The sequence below is a fragment of the Mus caroli genome, unplaced genomic scaffold (genome assembly GCF_978045245.1).
Source record: "Mus caroli unplaced genomic scaffold, Mus_caroli_1 scaffold_2, whole genome shotgun sequence".
Classification (NCBI taxonomy): Eukaryota; Metazoa; Chordata; class Mammalia; order Rodentia; family Muridae; genus Mus; species Mus caroli.
The window spans coordinates 47350453-47373069 of NW_028227257.1; the positions used below are offsets into that span (position 1 = coordinate 47350453).

The 22617-nt window shown below is 38.7% G+C and overlaps 1 protein-coding gene across 4 annotated transcripts in view; it reads left to right on the forward strand.

The window, feature by feature from the left end:
- Gpcpd1 (glycerophosphocholine phosphodiesterase 1) overlaps positions 1 to 22181 on the forward strand; it is a 48292-nt gene extending 26111 nt beyond the window's left edge. For 3 of the 4 annotated variants that reach the window (XM_085833957.1, XM_085833955.1, XM_085833960.1), the window contains 14 exons: positions 973 to 1216; positions 3798 to 3960; positions 4703 to 4835; positions 7356 to 7410; positions 9472 to 9564; positions 10673 to 10693; positions 11493 to 11570; positions 12102 to 12141; positions 13726 to 13787; positions 15130 to 15195; positions 16399 to 16535; positions 17067 to 17202; positions 17668 to 17828; positions 21306 to 22181. In XM_085833957.1, the coding sequence (XP_085690083.1) occupies positions 973 to 1216; positions 3798 to 3960; positions 4703 to 4835; positions 7356 to 7410; positions 9472 to 9564; positions 10673 to 10693; positions 11493 to 11570; positions 12102 to 12141; positions 13726 to 13787; positions 15130 to 15195; positions 16399 to 16535; positions 17067 to 17202; positions 17668 to 17828; positions 21306 to 21495 (1579 nt within the window). In that variant the 3' untranslated portion in view covers positions 21496 to 22181. The remainder of the gene's footprint in view (positions 1 to 972; positions 1217 to 3797; positions 3961 to 4702; positions 4836 to 7355; positions 7411 to 9471; positions 9565 to 10672; positions 10694 to 11492; positions 11571 to 12101; positions 12142 to 13725; positions 13788 to 15129; positions 15196 to 16398; positions 16536 to 17066; positions 17203 to 17667; positions 17829 to 21305) is intronic. The other variant, XM_085833959.1, reaches the window with a different exon arrangement.
- The last annotated feature ends 436 nt before the right edge of the window (positions 22182 to 22617 follow it).

Genomic DNA, 22617 nt, shown 5'->3' on the forward strand with positions numbered 1-22617 from the left:
TTTTAAAGATTTATTATTATATCTAAGTACACTGTATCTGTCTTCAGACACACCAGAAGAGGGCACCAGATGTCATTATGGATGGTTGTGAGCCACCATGTGGTTTCTGGGATTTGAACGCAGGACCTTTGGAAGAGCAGTCGGTGCTCTTAACCACTGAGCCATCTCTCCAGCCCTAATTGCCTCTCTTAAGGAGTAGACTTGCCTTTGAGGCCCTTTGGATTAGGAAACTGGTCTTTGTTTTTCTTGCTCTGAGGCTTATTATTATATTATATTTTCTTGGTTGGTTTATTTGATTAGAAATGTTACATATAGGGCTGGTAAGATGGCTCAGCAGTTAAGAGCACCCGACTACTCTTCTGAAGGTCCTGAGTTCAAGTCCCAGCAACCACATGGTGGCTCACAACCATCCATAAGGAGATCTGACTCCCTCGTCTGGTGTGTCTGAAGACAGCTGCAGTGTACTTACATATAATAAATAAATAAATCTTTAAAAAAAAAAGAAATGTTACATATAAATATACACATGCAGATAGTACTATCCATGCATAGAGACTCCAGTCCTGGCTCAGGCCTAGCACTTGGGAGGCTGAGACAATGGGATTACTTGGCATTTAAGTCCAGCCTGGGTTCCATAGCTAGTACCAGGCCACCATAATATGAGACCCTGTTTCACACAAATGAGCAAAACAAAAGACGAAGAAATTTTTCATAGAAACACAGAATGATGTACAGTTAAAAATGTACTGATAGGCTTTAGCTTAATTCATCATTCAAATCATCTGCTAAAATGAGATCTCCCAAAAAAGAGTTCCTGGCTAAGAAATGTAGAGCTAGCTATAGAGTTGGTAGTGTGGTAAGTAAACTTGTAGTATGGATATTCCTTGATTTTTCGTTATTTAAGAATACTTTTGTTTTTATGTACATGATGTGAATCATTCTTACTGGGATTATTTTCTCTTGTCAATATAGGGTAAAGCTCACACTAGAGGGTCTGGAGGAAGATGATGATGATGATGATGATGATAAGGCATCTCCCACTGTTCTTCACAAAATGTCCAACAGCCTGGAGATATCCTTAATAAGTGACAATGAGTTCAAGTGCAGGCACTCACAGCCAGAATGTGGGTATGGCTTACAGCCTGATCGTTGGACAGAGTACAGCATACAAACAATGGAACCAGATAATCTGGAACTCATCTTTGACTTTTTTGAGGTGAGTAGTTATATCAGTGAGGGACCAAAGACTTCAAGGCACGAACTTACTTTTGTATATGGTTAGATTTTGCTTCTTAGAAACATTTGGAAGAACAGAATAAGACAGTTTCAGTAGAATTATATTTTAAATCAGGACAAGATGTTTATGCCTATTAAGCAATAATATAAATCTTCCAAAGAACTTTCCATAGATTGATTAAAGAGGATCAGGCAGCTGTGTACCCACTCATGGATAACCAAACGGAATTTCTTTCATGGTAGTAGTCTGTTTTTTCTCCTAATGAGGACTTTGTAGCCCTTCCATATTGGCCTTGAACTTGTATGATGTTAAGGAAGGCCTTAATTATACGCATGAGCTCTATGCCCAGTTTCTGTGGTGCTGAAAATGGGAGCAGGGCTTCATGCATGTTTGACTAGCCTCTCATGTGAACTACACCCATAGCTTCAAGCCTGTCTTTATTCAACTCCCTGTGATGGTAACTTTATTTTATAACTTAATACAAATGTTTAACAATAGTTAATAGAAATCTTTATTGTATGTATGTGGGGTATATGGTGTATATGTGGGGGTGTGTATTGGTGAGATTTGTATGCCACGTGCTCCTGTGGATGTCAGAGGGCACTTAGAGATTTGGTCCCTTCTGTATGTAGGTCTGCTGTTTAACCCAGGTTTCCAGATGTGCTGAATTTTTTTTTTTTTTCAACTTGACACAAACCTAGCGATACTTGGGAAGAGGGCTATAGAGAAAATGCCTCTGTAGGCATTTTAGTCTGTAGGCATGTTTGTGGGTATTTTCTTATTGACAGATAAGGGGAGTCTAGTTCATTGTGCCACCCTGGGCACGTGGACCTGGATGGGATGTATAAGGAAGCAGGCTGAGAAAGCCATAAGGAGCAAGTTTGTGAGTTTCTGCCTCTAGATTCGAGTGTTGACTTCTACCCTGACAATTCTGGATGATGAACTACAAGTTATAAGGTGAAATAACCCTTTCACCCTCAAGGCATCATGGTGCATTCTCTCAACAATAGAAAAATATCTTAAGATACGAGGCTTTCATAGCAGGCTTTTTACCTGCTAAGCTATCTTGCTTCCAAAACGTTACTAAAACTTAATGTCAGGTTTTGAAAAATCTATGCTGCTAATGTCCCAACCCAATGGCATTTACATTAGAGATTGTTGGCTCTTTGCTTCCTACAAGGTGTGCCTGACCTGTAGATTATATGTACTGGTTTCTTAGCCTCTAGCTCCTTTCTCCTCTGCTGATTTCTGTTTTTGAGGTAAGAGAACATCCACCCAGTGGTAGTACTTAGCCACATTTTCTTGTTAGCAATAGAATTCAAGGTAGACTTAAAACTTGACTTAGACTTAAAGTACAACTTGTTACATATAATTAAAAGTTATAATCTTTGAATTACTCAATTTGATTGTATTTTAGATATTTTTGTGAGAGACTTTTTGATTGCCTCTTATTACATAAGATCTAATGTAATTACTCTGTGATCATATTTCTTAAAATTATAGATCGAACTGTAAGATGATGGGAATTTGTAAAAATATTGTATGCAGTTGAATTTTTTTTCATTACTTTAGTGTGTACCTTAAGATCTTACTAAAAATACACTCTGCTTTGCCTTTGATTATAGATATGTGTCACTATGCTTGACTCTATGGTGTGTACATTTGTCTTTGAGATAAGGTTTTATGTAGTTTAGACTAGCTTTGAACTGCTGTAGTTGAACAGGACCTGAACTAATCCCAATCCTGCTTCCACTTCCCAAGTGCTAGGATTGCAGAGATGTACACTCATGTCTGGTTTCGTATTGGGGATCAAATCCAGGGCTTCATGAATACTTAGGCGAGTACCTACCAACTAAGTTCTAGTCCTGATTTCTTTTCTTTCTTTTCTTTCTTCCCCCCGCCCCCCGAAAGAGGGTTTCTCTGTATAGCTCTGGTTGTCCTAGAACTCACTCTGTAGACCAGGCTGACCTCAAGCTCATAAATCCATCTGCCTCTGCCTCCTGAGTGCTGGGATTAAAGGCGTGCGCCACCACTGCCCGGCTCCTAGATTTTTTATCAGTAGTCTTCTGTAGACTCCAAGTTCACTTTGAAGGTTTTTGGGGGCTGAAAATTAACAATATTTAAAAATTCAGGGCAGCCTACAAAGGTAGGTAAATGGTTAAAGAGCCCTTTTCTGTTCTTTGAGTGGCTTCAGCTCAGTTTCTAGTGCAGGGGTGGTGCAGCTCACTACCTCTTGGAACTCCATCTTCAGGGAATCTGACCTCTTCTGGCCTCCACAGGCACTGTGCATATTTACCACCTCCTCACCCCCACACACATTCATTTAATAACTAAATCTATTAAAAAATGTAATAGATTTTTGCATAGTTTGAAGCATGGCTCAGTGTTGCTAATAAGCCTGATGACATGAGTTCACTCCCTGGCACCCACATAATAGGAGACCCACCTTTGACAAGTCCTCTGACCTCTACATACATAAGATGACATTTGCTTGCCAAACATCCTCATTCTCCCACACACACTAACTCAGGATATCCTGATCCTCATTTTTTTTTTTTAGGAAGATCTCAGTGAGCATGTAGTTCAGGGTGATGTTCTTCCTGGACACGTGGGCACAGCATGCCTCCTGTCTTCTACCATTGCTGAGAGTGGAAGAAGCGCTGGGATCCTTACTCTTCCCATCATGAGCAGAAATTCCAGAAAAACTATAGGCAAAGTCAGAGGTAAGTTGGGGAGAAGCAGCTAGGCCCTTACAACTAAACTAAGATTATGCCAATTTTTTTAAAGATTTATTTATTTTATATGAGTACATTGTAGCTATACAGATGGTTGTGAGCCTTCATGTGATTGTTGGGAATTGAATTTTAGTACCTCTGCTCGCTCCTGTCAGCTCCACTTGCTCAGTCCCTGCTCGCTCCGATTTATTTTTTTGTTTTGTTTTGTTTGTTTTTTTTGTTTTTTCGAGACAGGGTTTCTCTGTGTAGTCGTGGCTGTCCTGGAACTCACTCTGTAGGCCCAGGATGGCCTCGAACTCAGAAATCCGCCTGCCTCTGCCTCCCAAGTGCTGGGATTAAAGGCGTGCGCCACCACGCCCGGCTTTCGCTCCGATTTATTATACATAAGTACACTGTAGCTGTCTTCACGCATCAGAAGAGGGCACCAGATCTCATTACGGGTGGTTGCTGGGATTTGAACTCAGGACCTTTTTTTTTGGAAGAGCAGTCAGTACTCTTACACACTGAGCCATCTCACCAGTCCGCCAAATTTTTTATTTGTGAATGATAAAAGTAAACTGTCTACTTTCATTGTTTAATAACACTTTAAGGAGCATAGTTACTGAATTTTCGGCTTTTACTCTGAATCAATTTTATCTTGATCTTTTTCTGTTTAACAAAACTGGTTAAGTACTTTTCAGATGCCTTTGAGCGGTCTTTTTAATCATGCCCCCCCCTTTTCCTATGAAAGTTGATTTTATCATCATCAAGCCATTACCTGGATATAGTTGTTCTATGCAGTCTTCATTTTCCAAGTATTGGAAACCAAGAATACCATTGGACGTTGGACATCGTGGTGCAGGGAACTCAACAACGACTGCCAAGTAAGTTTTATATTTGGATATGATTACTATTCGGTAGCCCAAACTTGGTGGGATTTTACCTGCTAAATGTCAGAAAGTGCCTTTTATTACCTGTAGAATTAAATGAAAGTGGTGATGAAAGAAATTACTGTCTCAATAGAAACAACGGCTTTCCTGAGATAATGTTCAATCTTTTCCATATACTGGCTGCATAATGAAAAAGACATTAAAAATTGAAAGCCAGGAGGAAGATTTCAATGCAGAAAGCTTTTTGGCCTCTATGTCATCACTCTTGATTGTTGCTCTTGCAGGCTGCTCTGTTTCCTCTGGTTCTCGGTTACCTCAGCTATGGAAGAGTTGGTCAAGACTGTCCTAAGTGATTCTTCTCCATAGCCATGCTTCTGTGGAAGTGTATAAGTCCAAGGAATTGAGTTCAGCATAGACTTCATAAGACACAAATGCCAGCCTAATACAGTTGTGTTTCCCTCCCAGTTTTGTAAAACTGTCAGTATTGTATTTCATTGCTCTAGGCTTTCTACTATAAAACTTAATTTAATCCTATTTAGAAGAAGGTATATCCTTTTGTTTGAGAGGCTCTGCCAGTGCCTGACAAATACAGAAGTAGATGTTCACAGCCATCCATTGAACTGAGCCACAGGGTCCCCAATGAAGGAGCTAGAAAGGACCCAAGGAGCTGAAAGGGTTGCAGCCCCATAGGAGGAACAGCAATATGAACCAACCAGTACCCCCAGAGATCCTGGGACTAAACCACCAACTAAAGAGTACACATGGTGGGACTCATGGCTCTAGCTACATATGTAGCAGAGGTTGGCCTAGTCGGTCATCAATGGGAGAAGCCCTTGATCCTGTGAAGGCTCTTATGACTCAGAGCAGGGGAATGCGAGGCCAGGAAGAGGGAGTGGGTGGGTTGGTGAGCAGGGGGAGGGGGGAAAGAGATAGGGAGAAGGGGGTTCTGGAGGGGAAATCACGAAAGGGGATAACATTTGAAATGAAAATAAAGAAAAATATCTAATAAAAAATGTAATCCTATTTAAACTATGTTAAATATATATTTAATTATATACATATAATATATTTGCATATATATATATATATATATTAATGTGTGTGCAGTGCTCATGGAATATGAAGGATGTCAGATCACCTAGAACTGGGGGTTACAGGTTGTTGTGAGCCGTCCAGTGTGGATGCTAGGTAGGCGGCAAACTTGTTTTCTAGAATAGCAAGTGCTCTTAACCAACGAATCACATCTCCAGCCCCTACATCATTCTGGCATGGCAGTGGTGGCACACACCTTTAATCCAAGCACTTGGATGAAGAGGCAAGTGGAATTTTTAGAGTTCAAGGCCAGTCTGGTCTCAAGGCTTTCCCTTATTACTTACACTTGCATACTTGTACCAGATGTGAAACGAGAAACTCAGTTTCTAAAAAACAAACAAATAAATGATTCTGAGGTGCTTTGGGACTTGTGGTTACTGTTATGATCTTTTAGGTCTCCAAACCAAGTCAGCTTATATTTAAGTAAGAAGCACTTTCAAGTTCTATGTTAATAATTTCTCTCCTTACATACATACATACATACATACATACATACATACGTGTATACGTGTGTGTGTGTGCGCGTGCGTGCGTGCGTGCGCGTGCACGAGTGAGCACGCATGCATGCATGCACAGATATTGGGCTACAGTAAGATAATGGGATGTCACTCTGCACCTTTGACACCAGGTCACTCACTGAATGTGTAGCTAGTCTGGCAGCCAGCAAGCCCCAGCAATCCTCCCTTGCCTGTTTAACACCCTCCCCCACACACACACATGGGTTTAGGCATGTACAGCCATGCCTGGCTTTTTCACATGGGTGCTGCATTTGAACTCAAGTTCTTAGGCTTGAGCAGCAAACACTTAATAAAGCACAAGATTTATTTATTTTATGTATATGAGTGCACTATAGCTGTCTTCAGACACACCAGAAGAGGGCATCCTATCCCATTACAGATAGTTGTGAGCCACCATGTGTTTGCTGGGAATTGAACTCAGGACCTCTGGAAGAGCAATCAGTGCTCTTAACCGCTGAGCCATCTCTCCAGCCCAGCAAACACGTTCTATTGAGCTCTTCCTTCATCTACTCTCCTTAATACAATCTACCCTGCTGGTGTGTCAGTCATTCCCAGTTCCCCATGTTTTGCCAGTATGAAGTCATTTGGAGGCTTTATAAGTAGTACATTTCTTTTCAGTTTCTTTGTTCCCTTGAAAAGGATTGTTTTCCTTAATCGGGCACCTCACTTATTTCCAAGAAAAGATTCAAGTACAGGGAAGCTATGTATTTTAATGTGGAATCTATATCATTGTAAGTAACAGAGCTGGTGCTTGAAATAAGTGCACATGCCAGCCAAGAGTGTTCACTATCATATTTTAAGTATAGTAAGGTTAGTCCTGTCTTCACTGTTGAAGATGCGATGTACTTGGCTGCCTACAATGTTCTTTTCTTTAGTCTCTGATGACTGTATTTCTTTATTTCAGGCTAGCTAAAGTACAGGAAAATACTATCGCTTCTTTAAGAAATGCTGCCAGTCATGTAAGTATTCTTTCTGTAAACAACTTTAGATTGTTGAGATAGAGACGGGGATCTCTCTCTTCCAGTTTGTACTGCCAGATAAAAAGAAAACTACTCTGAAAATGCTTCTAAGTGAAGAATAAATACCTTTTGCTATTTGTATTTAGATTTATAATGAAGATTTACATGTAAATAACAGAATAATACCTATATGAGTGTTTTGCTTGCCTGTGTGTGTGAGTGCACTGTTTGTGTGTCTGGTTTCCTTTGAGGCCAGAAGGTGTCAGATCCTGTACAGTTGGAGTTACAACCATTTGAGAACCATTATGTGGGTGCTGGGAACTAAACACAGATATTCTGAAAAAGCAAAAAAATGAATAAGAGCTTTAAACCTCTTGCGCGTGCACACAATGCCCCACCACTCTCCCCACTTTGTGGTCACTCTTGCTGTCTAAAAAAATAGCAGAAGATGGCTTCAATTTAGTTCAGCCAGGCTGGTCTTGAACTTAGGGGGTCCCCTGCTTCTGTTTCTCAAGGGTTATGGTTATTACAGGTATGAGCCACCGTGCCCCTTCTTTTCTTTCTTGAGGTAAAAAGTTCCTAATGCTTGGTTTTACTTTAGAAATAATGCTAGTAGAAGGTAGTGATTTTATTTAACACTCATTGCATTTTAGTATCTTTGGGGGTGGGGGAATTGCTGGCACTGTCTATGTGTGGAGGTCAGAGGACAACTTGGAAATTGGTACCCTCCTCCCATCGTGTGAGTCTTGGAAAGTGAACTCAGGTTATCAGGCTTGGTGCCAACTACACCTACCCACAGAATTATCATCTGGCTGCCTCTATATCACACTTAAAAAATGTATCAGTACTTGTATGAAGTACCATATTGAAATACATTATTCTATACTTTAAAAGAAAAACAAACATAAACGATTATATTAAATTTTTTCTTTTATCCAATCATTGTTTATTTTTTGTCCTCCACCAGAGAAACTCAGGCTCCACACCTAAACTGGGATGGGGGATGAGAGGGCATCTTATTTTATTTCTTCCCACAGTTTTTCACAGTGGTTTTCACTTCCCAAAGTAATTTAAACTGTTAGTGCCACTTATCTTTAATCTCAGCACTTGTGAGTCAGGGGTAGGCTGGATCTCTGTGAATTCATGGCCAGATAGGGCTGCACAGTAAGATCCTGTATCGAAAAAATTAATATATCATTTGTCTTCTATTTGAAAGGATATACTAATCCAGGGGCATACTGATCCATAGTTGATAATTTGTAACTAGTTTTAGTTTATTGTTGCTAACTAAGCAGCATCTCATCTCTTGGTAAAGTTCTCTGTCGGATGTGTGATCGTGTAAAATAAAACATCCTAACTAAGGAAATGTCACTTCACCTGTAGGTGGGATTACAAGGAAATGGTGTAGTTCCCTTTTAGAAAACTATGGTATTTTTAAAAGAGTTTTAATTTGCATGTATGTATGTATGTATGTGTGTGTGTGTGTGTGTGCACATGCATGCACATCATGTGCATTCCTCCCCTGCTGAGGCAAGAAAAGAGTGACAGAGTTGTAGATGGTTCTGAGTGAGCTGACTTGAGAGCTGGGAACTGGACCTGGATTCTCCACAAGAGCAGCAAGTGTTCCTCACTCCCGAGCCGAGCCGCTCCAGCAAACACTCGCTCATGATCAGGTGACTCAGAGTCAGGAGCAGAGCTAGGAGGCTCTGTAGTGTGTTCTTCTCCTCATCTCTCCCTGAGGCTCTGTTGTTTAGCTGTAATAGAGAGTCTTGTGCTCCTGCTCAGTGCACAGACATGGGCATTGCCCTGAAGGCTGTCTCACTGTTTTTTAGTGCCGTGTTTGCAAATGGATCGGGATACCTCAACACATCTTTTTATTTAGCCAGGAAAAAGTTGTACTTTTGCAAAACAGAAAGTTGTAAGTTAACCATGTTAGAGAAGTTTGAAGTGAGATATTCATGAAGTGGTTTTATTGTACAAAATTATAATTTTACCTTAAAAAAATTTGATCTGTGATGAGAAACGTGTTGTCTGCTTCCTTGCTTCCTTTTCTTCTGTCAGGGCGCAGCATTTGTAGAATTTGATGTCCACCTTTCAAAGGACTTTGTGCCCGTGGTGTATCATGACCTCACCTGCTGTCTGACCATGAAGAGGGTATGTTGACATCCTTGTAGTTTATGCGTACTGTGATGTTTGTTTTTATTATTTGTTACAGTTGGTGAATCATTTGCTTAGTGAATTACTACCATTTCTTCTTAAGCCTTTATATTTGGAGATAGGTTTGATGGAATGATTTCCTAGAGTCGGGCATCAGTGCCACTGAATTTTCTTTTTGATGTTACTGATGAATGGACATGTCAAGTATTTTCTGTATTGGTCCCTTGGGTACAATATTGAGGCAGAAGAGGAAGATTATTTCCCCATGACTCCCATCTATTTCTGCTTCATGTCTTAATAATCAGCTGGCACAGCTGGAGTGGAGTGGTGTGGCATCAGTATGCAGAGGCCTGTCAGTCAAGGCAGGCTAGATGGAAGATACAGGAATTTGAGGACTACAGAGCAGTGAGACACAGCTGCAGTAGAACCAGTAAGGAGAGAGGGGAACATGTGATGATACAGGGAAGAGTCCATAGCGAGATCCGAAAATGCATGTAGGATCCTGAAGATTTATTGTTACTGTTTTTGTACTCGTCAGTACTGACGAGCATATACACAAAACAGGTATTTTCTAAGGGACTTAAATTAGGTTCATCTTGGATTTTTTCTTTTAAATTGAATATCATTTTCAGTGATCTGGTTTAAAATTAGCCAGTTTGCTGCTATTGGACAATAGAGTCTGGCAGGATAGCTGGCTCTCCCTGCTTAACAGATAGGAGGTTCTAAGAACAGACCCAGATGGGGACCCTTCTGTCTTTGTGAAATAACATCAGGGGGCAAAAGGAGAGGATTCATCTATTGCTACAAGAGAATGTTATTTCTAACATAGCTCATTGAAGAGTATTATTGATCCCTTGTTTTCAGCAGACTGTCTTGTGCAGTTGAATCCAAATGAGTTAATGGGGGAATGAAGCTAATGAATTGTATATATTTTTATCTTGAGTTTTATTTTTTTAGTTAGCATTTTCATGTAAAAACAATGTCCTTGAAAACCCATGTCCGTTAAATGCAAGTAGTTCAGAAGATGAAATGAATGACAAATCTTCCTTCCCCTTCCCTTGATCTCATTCCCTTATTCTTAATAGTTTCTTGTGTGTCCTTCCAGAAAAAATTTGTGCATACACAGGTTTGTATCAATGCTCATCAGTGAATATATTTGCGCAATGACTTAATGTTGAGTTGATTTATTGGTGGTACCTTAATTCATTTCCTTAAAGAGTGGTACTTCCTACAGTATAACATTTTGATATGGCTTTAAAATGTAGATTTGCCTGTGGAGGATACATGCTAGATCATGGTTCTTAAATATTGCTTATAAATAATCAGACACATTTTCATAGAATTGTTTGCGTGTGCACCTGCCACTTTTAGTGTGGTTTAAATATTAAAAGGCTTAGAAAAATTAGAAATTGATTTGTAGCATTAAATTGCTTATAGTACTTGCATGTTGATTTCCTAGGCATGTAGCATGAATCAGTGGCAGATGAAGTGGATACCAACCGCATGAAGGAGGCAGTAATACTAAGAGTAATAAGAGGAATGCCTGGCATCATGCTCTGCCATTGGTGCTTCCTCTCTGTCAGATGCCTTTCTTCCAGGCTCTGGCTGCCTACAGTAAAAACAGAAGCTAGGGGCTCAGGGTGTGGCTTTGGCTGCCTGCAGTAGAAACAGAAGCTCAAAGATGAGAGCCTTTGCCCAGCATGTGAAAGGCTGTGGGCTTTTCTGGGACTACAAGGAAAAAATTTAAAAAAGAAAAAAAAAAAAAAAAAAAAGCTGGAACAGGAGCTCCGGTAGTGGGCCTTTCTGCATGGGGTAATGGTTGGTACCTACCAGCTCTCTCATCTTCAGTAAGTTGAGACGGTAGGTGTATTAGTGCAAACATTCAAACATAGTAAAACAGATTTATTTCTCCCCTTTTCTACTAGAAATATGAAGCTGATCCAGTTGAATTGTTTGAAATCCCAGTAAAAGAATTAACATTTGACCAACTCCAGTTATTGAAGGTATTAACAGTGACATAAAATGCAAATATCCCTTCAGCTTTAGTATGGTCTACATTTGTCTGATTCAGTAATGCTCACTGCACACAAGAATGACTGCATTAAACATGCATGGGATAGTTTTTATACATACTATAATCTTGGTATAATTTACTTTACTGTGTAAGATTCCTTATCGCATCCCTACTAGATACTTAAATAAACAGCTAAGTATTAGTATTTATTTATTTATTTATTTTTTGTTGTTGTTGTTGTTGTTTTTCGAGACAGGGTTTCTCTGTATAGCCCTGGCTGTCCTGGAACTCACTTTGTAGACCAGGCTGGCCTCGAACTCAGAAATCCACCTGCCTCTGCCTCCCGAGTGCTAGGATTAAAGGCGTGCGCCACCACGCCCGGCTAGTATTTATTATTAAACTGGTAATTTCACATTTTGTCTGTTCTAGCTTGCTAACTTTTCAAATTACCTTATGTAATTTATTGCATCAACTATGGATTTTTTTTTTCTAATTGCATTTTGTGTTGTTTGTTTTACAGCTTTCTCATGTGACTGCATTAAAAACCAAAGAACGGAAACGTATGTGCTAGTTTGGAAGCATTGTTTTTGTTTTATGATTGTCATAGATACGTTTGTATCTTTGGTCATTTTAATGGCTGTAGTATTGGTCCATGTGAATGTAATTTCATAGATCTGAATTGATTTTCAACAAGGGTGTTACATGCAAATAAGCATTTTACTACCTTCCTTAGTTTTATGTCAGTTCTTTCCAAAAATTATTAACCATTACAAAGTAGAGTGCCTCAGGTACAGATTCCAGTGCCAGTTGTTGTTGAATCAGCTCCATCCTCTCTAGCTGTGTTGGATGGCAAGTCACTTTACTGAACAACTTCCTGCCTCAGTGTCTTCCCAGAGTGTCCTGCTTCCCACAGCACTGTTTAGTGCCACTTTATATTCCACTCCCAACAGAGCTCAATGATTTATGTACCTCTTGAAACCCAATGCTTTTGCACCCCCTTTCTTTAGCTGGAATATGTTATCTCTCAAAGGTAGGACAGTGGTTTCATAGTCCCAGAGACTGACTTTCACAGTGTTCTACAAAGGACAGGTACTCAAAAATGTCCTTTGTGAAAACCACATAGTAACTGCCTTTGTGAAGGGTTAGTAGGTGCTTTAGACACCAAGGTTGTCTTAATATGTGACTTCATAGGCTTACCTTTAATTATTTAATTCAAGTTTTTACTTAGTTTTAGTTTTAAAATACATTTGAACTGCATATGAGTTGATTTTGTGTGTGTGTGTGTGTGTGTGTGTGTGTGTGTGTGTGTGTGTGTTAGGAAAAACTTCTGTACTTAATCTATTTTGGATTAAGAGATTATAACAAAAGTAGCTGTAGATTTTGTTTTTAAGGTAGTTTCATGTAGCTCACAATAGCCTTGAGTTCACATATATCCAAGGATAACTTTGAACTTCTTATCTTTACCTTCTATGTGCTGGGATTACAGGTGTATGCCATGCCCAGTTTTATTCATCCCTGAAGCTGGAACCCAGGGTTACATTGATGCCAGGTTATCTCCTTACCAACTGAGCTACAGCCCCAACTCTTTTGTTTGTTTTTTGTTTTTGTTTTTGTTTTTTTGTGTTTTGTTTTTGTTTTTTTTCGAGACAGGGTTTCTCTGTATAGCCCTGGCTGTCCTGGAACTCACTCTGTAGACCAGGCTGGCCTCGAACTCAGAAATCTTCCTCCCAAGTGCTGGGATCAAAGGCGTACGCCACTGCTGCCTGGCTACAGCCCCAACTCTTAGATTTTCTTTACTTTGTAATTTCTGAGCTGACTTTGATACAACTCCAAATTCCACCAAGAAATGAGTTACTACTGGCTACTATTTAGAGTCATCTAAACTGTTTTTTACATGAAAATAATCATGGGACCACAAAGGCTGGTGTTTAAATGAAGTTAATATTAACGAGCTAGTCTTTTTGCTAGATGCTTATTTAGAAAATGGGGTTCTTAATGGTTAAAGATAGCAAATGCAAGTCTTCAGAAGTAATCAGCCTAAAAGATCTGGTAATTACTTCAGTGTGCAGGCTGTCCTAAGGTTTGGGAGAAGATCTGCTCTAGGGTCATTTTACTTACCAGGCTTCTATAATTTAAAATTTCAGAATCTTTGTCTGAGGAGGAAAATTTCTTTTCTGAAAATCAGCCATTTCCTTCTCTTAAGATGGTAAGTTCCTTGAGGGACACCTGGACAGGGCTATTTCATTGATATCTGTTTGCATGAATGATTTTTTTAATATTCAGTAGGCACTAAAAGGGCTCTGTGAATGTCAGCACCAGTGTAAGCTTATTATAGGTGCTCTTGGGTGGGTGGGGGTGGTTGAAGCATTTTGTCATAGAGCTCAGGCTGCATAGATTCTGGAATTCCTCATTTTTCTGCCTCCTCACAGATAACTGGGATTGTGGGTGTTGTCTATTACCCCTGAGGCTGTGCTGCATTTAAAGAATAGCTTAACTGTTCACTTGAGTAAGACTTCCCTCTCACTGGGCTAATTTGATGACAATAGTAAGTTTGTATATTTCTGTATAAAGGGAAAAAGAGGACACGGGAAGAGATGGAAGGAAGATGTGACGATGGAAGAGGCTTCTCTAGTATTTAAAACCTATAGTTTGGAGAGAACATAAGAAACTTCATTATTGAAAATAGGGCATTTCAGAAATTCACCGTGAAAAGGTCTAAAGCAAAAAGTAGTGTAAAGATTTTAAAAATTGGCTGGTCACACCTTTCTTCCCAGCCCTCTGGGAGACAGAGACAGATCTCTGTATGGTCTGCCTGATCTTCATAGTTTATTTCATCTAGGGCTACATAGCGAGACCCTGTTTTTAAAATAATGATGATGATAATTTAAAAGTAGAGACAATTTAGACAGTCTCAGGGAAGTCCATGTAGATGCTGGTGAGATGCCAAGCGTCCAGATAATTTTCTTCAGAAAAGATGAGCAACTTGTATATTCTGCCTGCTCCCCTCTGTGTGTATGTGTATATTAGCCCTTTTGATTTATAGACCTCAGAATAATATAGTGTATTTTTTGCAGGGAAAGTATCAATCAGCATGGTATTTGTTGAACAATACCTTTTTTAAAAAGCTTAAGTGATGGTTTTCATTTAATCTTAATTTTTTGACATACCTAAATATAATCAGAAAACATGACATAGGTTAGGGTTAGGGTTGGGGTTAAGATTAGAGTTAGATGTAGGAATAGGTAGGTTCTTCAATAACTCACTGCCTATAACTCACGTCAGATTTTTTTTTTTAAAGGAATGATGGAAAAGGTTTCAGGTTAAGAGTCTTTGTGGTGATAATTGAGTTGTCAAAGACATTGCTTGAATCTGCTGCTTTTTAAAAAAATTTTTTTGATATTAAAAAAGTTAGTTCACAGTGACAAGAAGACATATTGGTAATGTAGGTAATATAGTCTTAGCTGATTTTAATTACATGTTTTTTTTTTCTTATTTTGCCATTCATTTTACCAAAAACAACGCAATTCATCATCAACAAACAACGCTAGGTTTTAGAATCATTGCCAGAAAATGTAGGATTTAATATAGAAATAAAATGGATTTGCCAACACAGGGTAAGTACTCTTTTTGTTACTCTATTGTTTCTAATGGGATTAAGTAAAACTGAAATCTTGTTTCATTGAAGCACATTGATTGATGGATCTTTTAGAATTGAAAAAAGAAGGGCAGGAGTGACAAAAAGAACCACTGGCTCAGCGATTAATAGTAGTCACTGGCCGCTCTTCTAGAGGTCCTGAGTTCGATTCCCAGCAACCACATGGTGGCTTACAACCATCTATAATGGGACCTGATGCCCTTTTCTGGCATATAGGTCACATATGTATGTATAGGTCATATACATAAATCTTGAAATTGAGTTGAAAAAAAGAAGAAAAACTATTGTGTGTCTTTGTGAATATGGGTATGTGTGCTGTGATACGCATGGGAAGGTCTGTCCTTCTGTCCTCCACCATGGACTTGAGTCAATTAAATTCAGACTTGGGTAGCAAGTACTTTACCTGCCAAACCATCTCACCAGCCTTGCACAGTTTTAATAAATAGGTTAAGGGTTTTTTGTGGTAACAATTGAGTTGTCAAAGATATTACTTGGATTTGTTGCTGTTTTAAAACTTTTTTTTTTAGTTTGCTATTTAGCAAAATAAATATACTATGAATACTTTTAATTGCTAAATATATATTATACAAGTTTTGATATGTTAAGTGACCTGAGTATACATCATAAAAACAGTTCCTGGGTATATTTGAAAAGTAGATGATAGATAGTCAAACTCTCACTATTTTTTTTGTTTCTATTTTTTACATCAAAGCATATGTTAGAATTATTAAACACACATTTATTTTTAGATTGTAATACAAATTTAGGAGAAATTTCTGTGAATCCTAGGTTTAGTCATTCATGATCCAGAAATATTTACGAAGAAGATAATAAAGGCCAGGCATTTTCCGAGTGCTGAGAACATAGGTAGAATAAGGACAAGATAAGGTCCTGGTTTTCTGGAGTTTTGTGCTAGTCCAGGAGAACACTGGTTAATGAACTATCGGGACTGGAGAGCACTTACTGCTCTCACAGAGTACACGAGTACAGTTCTAAGCACCAGCTCCTCACGACTGCTTCTAACTGTCTGTAACTATAACATTGTGTATGCTTTTGGGAAACACATTATTACATTTTTAAGTGTTGGGCTGATTGTTGCTTGAAGCTTTCTCTAACACTGCAGCTCTAGCACATCTCAGCCCCTCAATTTCCTTTCTTATAGGATGGAGTATGGGATGGCAACTTATCGACATATTTTGATATGAATGTGTTTTTGGATATAATTTTAAAAACTGTTTTAGAAAATTCTGGGAAGAGGAGAATAGTGTTTTCTTCTTTTGATGCAGATATTTGTACAATGTAAGTAATATTCATGTTTTTTTAATTGATTCTATATTCTTTGTAGCTAGGATTTGGGAGGCAGTTTGGGGAGGTTATCCATATGGCATCCTCTCAGTCAGTTGCCCATGTTTTGTTTTCTTCCTGAAAAGGGAGAGACACTTGTTTGTCAAGTGCACTCCACCAGTCCTTTAGGGACCTATAACCCTATATCTGGCATTTATCCTCCATATCAGATGTAAGCCCCAGGGGTTTCCCATTGCATTCAGTTTCTAAATGTAAAACCTTTAAATCTTTGTTTGACTTGGTTGTATCTGAGTAATGGATTGGTCTTTCTTGTTTGTTCTGCCTTCTAGAGTTTCTCAATCTGTAGAATATGAATTCACTGTAGTTTAGGCAGCCTTGAGCTTACAGTGATCCTCCAGCCCCAACCTTCTGGACCCATGATGCCTGGCTCTTTCTCTGTTTTGTTTTTTTTTTAGTAATTTTTAAAGTTTCAAAGTAATTTTGTTATCATCCTAGCAATCTTCCACCTTTATCTTGTCAATTCAGGGTTCGGCAGAAGCAGAACAAATATCCCATATTATTTTTGACCCAAGGAAAGTCTGATATTTACCCCGAACTCATGGACCTCAGATCTCGGACAACACCCATTGCAATGAGTTTTGCACAGTTTGAAAATATTTTGGTAAATTGTGTTTCAGTTTCCTTTCTTTCATATGAATGCCTTGTATTTCCTTCAAGTGCTCTCATTCCCTGCTCTCTCACAAAGGTGCGATCTTTGTTTGATTGTTATTGTTACATGCATATACATGATGAACAGATAAACACAGCTGGCTAAGTACATTGCGTGTTGCTTGTATGTAAGTTCTCATTTTGTCTTAGACAGTATTAAATAAGATTTCCTATTCTAACAACTGGCAAAAGGTTTAGCGTCAAGTAGAGAAATGACAATGATTGCACATTCAGTATGTGCTTATAAATTACATTTATATATTAATGTTTTATATACATAGAGAATCCATTAAATAAGGGAAATTATAGGAAAAATGTGTCCATTTTTTCCCCTCTTGCATCTCCTTTAGAGAGCACTAACCTGATCATTTAGTATCTGTAATGACTACATTTCTTTAATGAATTTTTCTTCTTCTAGGGGATAAATGCCCATACTGAAGACCTCCTTAGAAACCCATCCTATGTCGAAGAGGCAAAAGCTAAGGGATTGGTCATATTTTGCTGGGGTGATGATACCAATGATCCTGAAAACCGAAGGAAACTGAAGGAATTTGGAGTAAATGGTCTAATATATGATAGGTATTTGTTTTTTGTAAAAAATCTCCATGGAATTTTTCAAAAAGTATAGTAGTTTTTATCTTTTAAACTATTAAATTCAGTTAAGTTAAAATTATGTAGTTATATAAAGTTTATTCAGACACTTGTGATCTTGTCCCAGATGTTGCGATATGTCAAAAGTCACTTAAGAAGCCCTAACCCAAATATGTAATTTCCCTCGGAGTGAGGATACCTGCCTTTCCCACGACTGCTGTCAAAACTTTTCTGCAGTTGTCTTAGTTACTTTCTAGAGGCACCGTGACCAAGGTGACTTGTTGGCAGTTCCAGACGGTGAGCCCATGCCCATCATGGGGGTGTGGCAGCAGGCAGGCAAGGCACTGGAGTAGTAGCTAACAGCTTACTTCTGATCCACAAGCAGGAAGCAGAGAGATAGACAGACAGACAGGCCCTGATGTGGACTTTTGAAACCTCAAAGTTTACTGCCTTGTGGCATACAAGGCCATACATACCTCCTAATCCTTCCCAAATAGTCTACCAACTGGGGACCATACTCTCTCAGTGACCTCATTGCATTCTCTGGCTTTTTATATCTTTTGCATTAACAGTACTATATGTATCCAACTCAGGACATTTCCCTGACTTTTAAAAACTTTTATGTGCCTTACCATCTTGATTTCAGCATAAATGGCCTCTCTGCTTATTCTGCTTTCCCAGTCTAAATCCTTGAAGTCTTCCATTGCAGTGTCTTTCACCTCTCACTCCCATTTTCCTCTGGGATCTTTCCTTTCAGAACATCCCTCGATGTGCTATTTCTTTTTGCTTCAGAGAATAACTCCTGTACACTGAAATGTCACTTGCACAAGGACTACACTATTTTAAATAGTAGCTTCTGTTCACAGGGTGCTTCTCAATTTTGCTCAAGATCATTTATCACCGACAAACATACATGCATGTAGCATTATACCGTATGTCTTTTCCTTCCTGGCCTCTTTGAACTAGTACCTCCCTGTTTCCTAATGCATACAGAGAGTGTAGGCTGCACAAGGACAGGACATTTTGCTCTTTTTGTTTACTGTCTTCAGAGGCTAGGTCAGTAAGATATAGACTGGGATCAAATATTTGTTGACTTGATATAAAAACCAGCTTCCTAGGAATTGGTATATAAGATGTAAGTTTAATAGCTGCTAATACTTTAAAGTTGCTTAGTATATAGATGTTTTAGGTTGTAAAAAAAAACATTGACTTGATGGAAGCACAGTGTTTTGACCAGACCTGTTTTAAGGAAAAACAAAAATATGCTTTCCTTGGATTAATTCATACTACCCTTTGTCCTACTAAGTTATATCATTCTTTAATAAAGATTTTACTCCCACTATTTTGTCTGGTCTAGTTTGTTCACTTATTTCTTTTGATTTTTAAGATAGGGCTTTACTCAGGCTGACTTAGTCTTGCAATCTTCCAGTCTCAGCTTCCCAAAGACATTACAGTTGAATGCTGCCATGCCTAGCTGGTCTGCTGTCTTATTTAACTACCTGCCTGCCTTTTAAACCAGTTGGTTAATTTTGTCTAAAACAGAGTGACTAGCCAGTTTTTAAAAAATAGGTGTTTTCAACTAACAAAGTTAAAAACTTAAATTTCATATTAACAATTTAATAAAAATACTGACTTCATTAAAATTGGGAATTTTTATGTGAGTATGCAGAAGAAGAAATGACTACAGATATTTGGGGACAAGAAAAGAATGTGTAAGGTAATTCTATGTATGACTCTGCTAAGGAATACAAATTTGAACAGATCTTCTCAAGGGCTTTCATGCTGGAAGTGGATGGAATGTTGACATGTAATAGTAGGATGATGTTAGAACAAGTGCTGAGAGTAGATTCCTCCTGCCTCCGCTTCTTTGAAGAGAAAGAACAGAGGTGGAAGTTTAAGATGTTCAGATTTGCTCTGCTGGGACTTGCATTTCAGGCATGGGTCCAGCATGAAGCAGGGTAGAACTATAGTGGCATTTGGAAGGCCAACCTGGCATGGGCTCTACTTAGGGAGGTTATAGTGGTAAGCATATAACATAAATAATAGTTCTCTAAGGCTTATAATCAAAACACAAGTCTTTTATTCCTTTTAACTGTCTCTGACTTCTTGTGCTTTGTTTTTCTTTCTATTTACTAGTGTGATTTTAGATAGACAAATTTAGAAAGTTTTGAATAATGAGTGACTTGGAGCTTTATGGACATTTATGAGAGAATGGTGATAGAAGTGTGTAGGTTTGGTTTGGTTTTTGTTTTGTAGCCTCAGAACATAACAGTATAATGGCTAAATTCATATAAATACCAAATGTTTTGTTTAAGGCCTATTAAGGATTAAAATTTTGTAAGAGAGACATTAAGTAGTTGATGGAGTGCAAGGGAGGGAAGAGCTGGGGTTATACAGAAACACACGAGGAGGTCAGACCACTTGCCCTCACTCACTGCGAGGGTCTGAGGAGGTCAGACCACTTGCCCTCACTCACTGCGAGGGTCTGAGGAGGTCAGACCACTTGCCCTCACTCACTGCGAGGGTCTGAGGAGGTCAGACCACTTGCCCTCACTCACTGCGAGGGTCTGTTCTTCCCCCTTCTCTCTTGCTCCTTTTTGGAGTCGATCATGATGCTTGCCCTGGCCTGTGTTCCTGAGCCCCTAGTATGAGTCAACAAGCTGGGCTCTGAGGGGCGTGCCTGCAGTCTCTGCTTGCACAGAAGCAAAATAAAGCTAAATTAACCTAAATTAACCACTCCCAATGAAATGTTAGAAAATAAAGTAGAAAAGCATAACAGCTTTGTACCACGTGTACAATCTGTGCTTTAACCTTGTTGTTGAGAAGTAGTTTTTCATTAAAAATGCATGCTGCAGGGATGAATTGCTCTAGTGTCTACTTAGCATACACAAGGGGCTGGCCACATCCCCAGCACCATGTTTAAAGGGTGTGGTGGCCCATGACTATAATCCCAGCACTCAGGTGGGGATAGCAGGATCAGCTTCATATGCCGTCTTCTCTCTCATGACCCTGTGTTGTTGCATATATAGCTGGTCTTTGACTGTGGGCATGCCTCACGTACCAGAGGCTCTTTCTGATCTCTCTGGTCATTTGTGAGTTAAGTCACTGGGGACAAGTTCCAGGGCTCAGGAGGTTTTCCTCCTGTAAACTAAGGCATCACCAGTTGTATACTTCAAGGGTATATACTTCAAGAATCACTAGAGAACTACAAATTCCGTTTTCTGATTCAAGGAATTGTTTTATAACCAGGGTTACAAAAGAACAGTCTATTCTGACTTACTTGAAAAATGAGAATTCATTCACCTAATGCTTTGATCTTTATCATTATCTTAAAGTAGAATAAAATATAATAAGAATGAATATTCCAGGTAGTTTTAAAATGGATTTTCTTAAAAAGTTAAGTCAGACAGTCCTTAATAAACATGAGATTACATTATTGTTATTGTGTGTCTGTTTTCACCATAGGATATATGATTGGATGCCTGAACAGCCAAATATATTCCAAGTGGAGCAATTGGAGCGCCTGAAGCGAGAATTGCCGGAGCTTAAGAACTGTTTGTGTCCCACTGTTAGCCACTTCATCCCTTCTTCTTTCTGTGTGGAGCCTGATATCCACGTGGATGCCAACGGCATGGATAGTGTGGAGAACGCTTAGTTCACAGTGCACAGAGGACACTTAGGGGCACATCGCTGCCCTCATGTTCAGTTTTCACCATCGAGCACTGCTGTTGCCTCTTAGGTTTTTCAGTCCAATGAAGCAATAATGAAGTATTTTACTATTTCATTACAGTTCCCGCAAGAATATCAAGTATGCTATTTATCACTTGTCCAGGTATAATTACCAATCAGTCTCTGTACAATGAGAAAATATACTGTTAAAACATTTCAGTGAGATATCTAAGCCTATAATGGTGAATCCTCATTAAAAGTTGGAAATTAACGATATAAATATCTCATACTTAAAGTTCAAGCTTTTCATTTGATTAAGTCTTAAATCTTCAGTGCTTGAGAAAAATGATTGCATAATTATACCTGACCATGGAAAAACTAAGTACCTCAATGCATGCGTTTGCACTGGTGGCTCCAGCTGCACAGGTCTGTGTCATCCATGTACATAGGTATCTTTACATGGTTGATAGAAACACGCACCATTTTCCTTTAGTATAAACCTCAGATTGCTGCCATTTCTCACCTGACCCAAGCCAGCCTGCAGATGAACCTCAAAACTTGTCTCATAAACCATTCAAAGATATTAAAGTTCCAGAATGCTGCAGGGTAACTTAATGTATAAAGTATTTGTAAGAAGTATATATTGCATATATAGTAGTGTAGATCAGAATGTGTAAATCTGACTCAATGCATGCTTTAGGTTTTAAGCATGACACTGTCCATGTTTACTGTTAAGTCCTTGCATCTGGTGCTAGGTGAGGGAGATGTTTAAGGACATAAAATATTTTGTTGCCTAAAAACAAAGTCTGTTTTAGACACTTTGAGTGTGCTTATTTAGTGTCTCACTACCTAGTGAACATAATTGCTGTGTGTTGCACAGTAAATTCCCATGCAGAAAAATAAATGTCCTGAATTCTCAAATTGGTATTCTTTTTTGCTTAATATATATCATGTATGTAATTTATTAAGGAATGTAGATCTTACTGTATATAAATGCATGCTTTTAGGATTATACTAAGATTTCTTTAGAAGCAGATTGTATTGATAAAACTGTAACTTCAGAATGAATGTTAAATAAAATGACAGATTTATTTTTTTCCTCATCTTA